We start from the raw sequence: 6,514 nt of genomic DNA, 5'->3' as shown, positions 1-6,514 counted from the left end.
AGGAAAGCAGCTTAGAGGACATTCATCTGTGAGAAGTACAGATTCCACTGATGACTATCGTCAAAGATGCAGTAGATAAGAATCCACCATCATCTTACAGAGTTGGAAAGATGTATTTTATGCATAATTTAAAGTAAAAACAATGGTTAATGACAAATGTAATGCTCATTTCAATCTGTAAATGGAAAAGTGTCAACATCTGCTTCATCGTAAAGTTGTATTTTTATAAGAGGACACAAAAATCCAAACATGTCCAAGGAATATTTTCACTTTATTAGAATAATATGTTGTATTATTGTTTTTGAACAATTTATGAAAAATTGAGACACAACACAAATCATGCATTCAATACCACAAAATGTAAATTTTAAAAAAAGGAAACCAAAACAGTTCTTTTTTACAAAATATTATATAGATACAGTTTTTATATTTCAGGATATTCAGAAGATGTTACTATTTTTAGGTTTGAGACAAATATGTTTCACAGGTGGTTTATAGTTGAACATCTATGACAAATAAAGTGTGGCTACAAATTGCATTCAAGTATGTACAATTGGCAAGCTATTCAAATACAAATAAAGAACACAAATGTAAAATATTTCTTAAAACAATTGCAAAAAAAGAATGAATAAGATCAAAAAAGTAATTCCAGTAAATCACCAAGATAGTCAAAAAGACGAGTACTATATTACATTACCTTATATCCAGTATATGTATATATATTATGTACAGTTCAACAAGTTTTTTGTCTCTTCTCATTGAAGTTTTACTCAAAACTATTTGAATACTTGGTACATTTCTCTTCTATGAGATTAATAAGTTCTGTTCTATTGTATTTCAGTTATTTACAATTTTTCTATACCGAACATCATAACCATTTTGAAAGTTGTCCAATTTCTCGCCATTTCCACAATCTACTGATTTAACAAAATAATAACTTGTTTTTATGAACTATCAAGACTTGAGAGAAGAAGCTTCTATATCCAAACTGTTTCTGTCACAAGTTCAAGCAAAACAAAATCCCTGCAGGATTCAGAGGATTCATTTCTATCAGATCCCTGTTCAGTACCAGCACACGGTCAGAGGAAACTGATCCTCCTTATTCTGTATATGAAAATATGCAGCCACTGGGTCTGGGAGTTGGTAGGTTATGGTCTCTATGAGCTGCATGCTGTCTGCATCATAAAAAGAAAGCTCCTTTGTGAAGCAGTTCAGATAAATTCCTAATTTCTTAATGTTTCCTGTAAATGTTGCATTTTTCTTGAGATTGTTTTTGGAAATAGTGTATCTACCACCATTACAGCTCATGAAATAATATTGGAGGCCCAGCTTCCAGGAATTCATCTGTCCAACATCGACCTCCCAGTAATGCTGGCCTGTGGTGAACTTATTGTAGCTGAGTGCAGTTGGTGGTTGTGTATTGTTTCCAGTTGTTGGGATATTGTATACTCTCCGTATTTGATGACCACAATGGTAACGGCTATTAGGGTTAGATAGTTGTTTCTGATAAGTCTTGCATTGTTGACATGCAGAGCGGACACTTCGTCCATCATCAGAAACAATCCCATCTGGACTTTGACATGACAGAGACAGTTGTTCTGGTTTTGGTTGGATGACCTGAAGCATCTCTTTCCACACAAAGAACTGCAGGTGGCTTTCATACACACCCATGGACAGACAGGAGTTTATCACCGGGAGTTTTTCAGCTTTCTGTTGAAAATAAGTTTTTGTTTTTACCACAGAGTTTTCCTTAGTATACATTTTCAGAAATCTCTCAGAGTTAGTTATTTCCAGAGCAGATTTCATCTTCTCCTCTATTTTTTTGTTACTTGACAAAACTCTTTCTATTTTATTGGCACTTTTGTTCATTTTCTCAACTTCTTCATTCTCTTTCAGTTTCAGCTCATTCTTTATCTCAGCTTCTCTCTTCCATAAGAACTTGTGCATCTCCTGAAACTGGCAGCTGATTTGACTTATCAGCTTCTGAGATTTCTCTTTAGTTTTGGTGATTTCTTCATTTTGTGTTTTGGCTCTTTTCTCTGCAGCAGATATTTCAGCAGAAACCGTTTGCAGAAAAACCTGAAACTCCTTCTTCAGAGACTCAGCTGCTTCTTTCACTGGCTTGAACTTGTGTCCTTCGTGTTTCTCTCCGTCTCTGCATATGAGGCAAACAAACTGCTGATCCGTGACGCAGAAGAGCTTCAGCTTTTCTTCATGCTCAGAGCACAACCATTCATTGACCTTTGAAACCAAATAAAAGGATGTCATTTCAGCAAACTTCACTGCATAGTTGCTGAAAACATAAAAAAAATAGTGAACAATTACCTGACTGTCAGTCCCAGATTCTTTCTTGATCCTCTCGATCTCTTTGGTTCTTTCAGCGAGACTCTTCAGGGCGTGGTTGGTAGTCAGAGATGTTTTCTCCATATAAACTTCTGACCTGCACTGTGGACAGCACCGCTGTGAGCTCAGAAAAGTGGTGATACATTCTCTGCAGAAAGAATGTCCACAGAAGAGAGTCACCGGCTCTGTAAAAAGGCTCAGACACACGGAGCAAGTCAGATCTTCAGAGTAAGAAGAAGACGCCATTGTTCCCTTTGAGCTTGAAGCGCTTCTGGAGTCTGTACTGTCAAACTGAAGCTTTCTGTTTACTGGAAAGTCACACCCAGCTCCTGCCTTTAAGCTTCCTGATCTTTGACTGTTTATGGGGACTGGACTGATGACCTCTCCCTCCTGCCACGACATAAAAATACCTGCTGGCTCCAAGAAGCCAAAGTCCTACAGATTTCTACAGATAAATAAACAGAATTGCACATTCTGTTTGTCACAATAACAGTTTTTGTTCGATAACCTTTTCTTTACATATATTTTTTCTTTATTGTAAGTTATGTGAGTTAGAAATTGACCAATCAGATGTCTCAGTAAAAGTAGATGGTCTCACACTGAACAGTCAAAACATTTGTTAGATGATTTTGATTTTGTGTTGCCCACTTTCAAGTGGTAGGTGTGTGGCCTTCCATCAAGCTCATTCCTGATTGGTTGTCATAGAAATGTTGACTTAGACCGACTCTAAACAATCACTGCTTACTGACTATCTGGCTCCAACATGGCAGCGTTCATGTTGTGAAGAAAAGGAGTCTAAATTTGTTTGGAGCTGGAAGTAAACTATTTTCAATGTCGTCACACTCACTCGATCCAGTTCTCTAATGCAGTCAAAGGATCTTTCCTTTTTTTACAGAATGACATCTCAGCTGCTAGTAAAGCTTTGAGTGTCAAACTTTGTCTATATCCTGTTTCCTGCAGGGCAGTGTGAGTTTGTTGCAAGAGCCATTGCTAAGGTAGAGCTGGTGGGGGATGTGATTCTGAGTGGACTGATGGCTGAGGTAGAGAACGCGTGCACTCGCAAGAACTATGTGAGTAAATTAGATTATGCGTTGAAGAAAAATATTGATGAAAGTGTCAATATCATCACGGTATTATCAGTACTTACAGAGGTTTTGTTAGTATTTAAACTCAGATTATACGCCCACTACTAGTTTCCACCATTGTCTTAGTGTTCTCTCTCTATTTTTTTCAGTTGTTTGAAAAAGATTTTTTGCAATGTTGTTGCACACTTTAAATGAACAGCAGACTCCTGAACATTTTGTGCGGTTTATTCACGGGTTCTGATAGCTACAGCAGCGTATGCAAACACATACAGGTGGATTTCTTTCAAATCTAACTCTCAGCGCTCCTCAAAACTCCTTTCTTTTCTCCATAGATATCATATGGAGAGTAGATGCCGCATTGGCTGCTGGAGCGCAGGAATTGCGGCCGCCATCTTGGACCGGTCGTCCTGTCGCCAAGACAAACAAAAATAAAGAAGACAAACACAAGATGCCTGAGCATTGTGCGGCATATGCCTGCTCAAATCGGCGGACTATTGAAGCCAGGGATCGGGGGATTACCTTTCACAAGTAAGTTTGAACATTTTTATTGGTTTTATTTAGGGAATAGAATATATTATTACAGTGTTGTTATCTACACCAGTGGAATCTTTGACAGCTAACGTAGCTATCTAGTGCTGGTGTTCACTCAGCTATGAAGGCTAACTGAGACTTTTTAACTCATATATTCCATAGAAATGGCACAACAATGATACTGTAGAAATAAAACAAATATAACTGGTATTAAATATTTTTCATTGCCATCCCACTCCACTGATTACTGAGGTGAAGTTAGTTGGATATTCAACAGACATTCACTCACTGATTTGCAAATAGTAACACCTGAACATCTGACTATAGAATAGTTTGCAAAGAAACTTACTCATGATTTTAGCTGCTTGGTTTATCATCAATAGAAATGTGAAATTTGTATTTTGTTGACAAAACAAAAGGCTCTAATAAATATGAAGAATGAAATAAATAGAAAAAATTGAATAAAAAATGTAGATAGAAAATTGAAAACTAGGAATTAAATTGTAAGAAGAATGAAGAAAACAATATTGACTTCCTTTATCATGTATATCATGTTTGTGTAGACTATTCTGAATCTCTCTCTCTTTTATTTAATTTCGATTTTAAGGTTTCCCAAAAAAGATGAGAGGAAGAAGTGGGCAGTGGCCTTAAGGAGAGAAGGCTTCACTGCAACTGACTCGTCTGTGCTCTGCAATGAACAATTTAAGCCAGATTTATATGATTTATAATTCTATAAGTATATTATATTAATTTCTCTCTATATATTAGAAATATGAGACTGAGTTGTATTATCTCTATCTCCCTCTCTAAAAATATATGATTTATAATTCTGTAAAAATATTGCATATATTATATTTGTATCTTTCTCTTTATCTTTCTAAAACAAAACTGTATGTGTTCATATATATTGAAATAGCTGAGTCGTTTATTTATTTTTTGCTTCTATTACTGTTAAGCCCAGAATAAATGATAAATTATGCCAACCCATGTGTACTGGATCATAGCTAAATGTATGATGTTTGCAACAAAGAAAACATTTTGAAAATCAGTTGAGTATTCAGCGAGTTATGATCGATTAAGCGCGAGGACTCTTCGTTGCGCCTGTCAAACAGATTACAAGTGGAGAGGGCGACCGGTCCAAGATGGCGGCCCCGCGGCTCGTCAGCGCCAATAGGAAGTAGCGGTCGATGCGGCATCTACTCTCTATTATATCTATGTCTTTTCTCTCGTTCATTTTTATTTATTTTTTTTATTATTATGAAAGAAATGGTATACAGACAGTATACAGAACAATGAACAATGGAACGTAAAGCCAGGGGGTGTTACATGCAATCAAATAATTTGTAGCGAGAACATATATTAACAGTTGTTAATGCCTTTTTGTTTGAGGAACCACTTATCAGTTTCATATAGCAGACAACATCATTATAAAAATGAATGAAAATCGGATTTTTATAACTATACTTGCATCTGTGAATATGAAATTTTGCCAAAATAATTAATAAGTTTATTATGAAGTATACATCTTCTTTAAGCTGTTTTCTGAAAAAAAAGAACAAAATATTTTCCCATTTTAAAATAAAGTCCTTATGTAGATGAGCAATGATAAAATTGTTGAAGTCCTTCCAAAAAGACCTGGTATGTGGGCAGATCCAGAAGAGGTGCTGAACAGTCTCTGGGTGGTTTCCACAAAAGGAACAATTTACATCAATGTCCCGTTTGAATTTGGACATAACATGGTTCGCAGGATAAAACTTGTGTATAATTTTAAAAGAAACTTCCCGTATCTTATTTGTTATTAAATATTTATTTGGAATTACCCAAATCTTTTTCCAGTTTAAGTCTTTCACAAAACCATTCCAATAGGAAATGATATGAGAAACAGAAACTAATTCTTTCTGGAACAGGGTGCGAATATTTTTATTACTTAGCTTATGATTTGAGAAACAAATTTTCCCAACATATGATTCTGAAATACTACTGATTGTAATGGGACCAAGAGAAGGAGAGAATGCACTTCTGATAAGCATAATTATACCAGTGGGAATTGCATCATAGACTATAGCATACTCTTTTGGTGTGACTGGGAATTTAAAATGATCTAAAAATTCAGTATAAGACATTAGTTGTCTGTGATTATTAAATAGTTGATTTACCAAAAAAATCTGATTATTGAACCAGTTATTGAGAAAAAGTGATTTGCTTTTAAAAATAATATTTCTGTTGTTCCATATAATGCATTTATGGGGTGAGAAGTTGTGTTTATAAATAAGAGACCATGGTAAGAGAACCTGCCTGTGGAACATAGATAATTTCACTGGGATCTTTTCTATATTATAATTACACTGTAAAATAAAATTTAAGCCACCAAACCTGGAGAAGATATAATGAGGGATGAAATTCCATATTGAAGTCGGGTTTTTGAGGAAGTGTTTGGCCCAATTTAATTTAAATGTGTTATTCAATTATGTAAAATCCAGGACATTTAATCCCCCATTTTCGTAGGTATTCATAATAACACTTTTCCTAACATAGTGTGTACGGTTCTTCCAGAT

General features: G+C 35.4%; 1 protein-coding gene across 1 annotated transcript; it reads right to left on the bottom strand.

Annotated features, from left to right (window-relative positions):
* Nucleotides 1-254: 254 nt before the first annotated feature.
* On the bottom strand, nucleotides 255-2,731 carry LOC112158720 (nuclear factor 7, brain). Its single transcript, XM_024292208.2, has 2 exons — nucleotides 2,326-2,731; nucleotides 255-2,241 (listed from the first exon to the last, which is right to left on the bottom strand). The coding sequence occupies exons 1-2, from the start codon at nucleotides 2,587-2,589 to the stop codon at nucleotides 1,063-1,065; spliced, it is 1,443 nt and encodes a 480-aa protein (XP_024147976.1). The 5' UTR covers nucleotides 2,590-2,731; the 3' UTR covers nucleotides 255-1,062.
* Nucleotides 2,732-6,514: the final 3,783 nt, after the last annotated feature.

Source organism: Oryzias melastigma, linkage group LG7 (genome assembly GCF_002922805.2).
Source record: "Oryzias melastigma strain HK-1 linkage group LG7, ASM292280v2, whole genome shotgun sequence".
Taxonomy (NCBI): domain Eukaryota; kingdom Metazoa; phylum Chordata; class Actinopteri; order Beloniformes; family Adrianichthyidae; genus Oryzias; species Oryzias melastigma.
This window is presented reverse-complemented; position numbering and strand designations above follow the sequence as displayed.

Coding starts and splice junctions, on each gene's coding strand:
- LOC112158720 (XM_024292208.2), bottom strand. CDS start 2,589: ATGGCGTCTTCTTCTTACTCTGAAGATCTGACTTGCTCCGTGTGTCTG. Junction 2,242..2,325: donor AATCTGGGACTGACAGTCAG/GTAATTGTTCAC, acceptor TTGGTTTCAAAG/GTCAATGAATGGTTGTGCTC.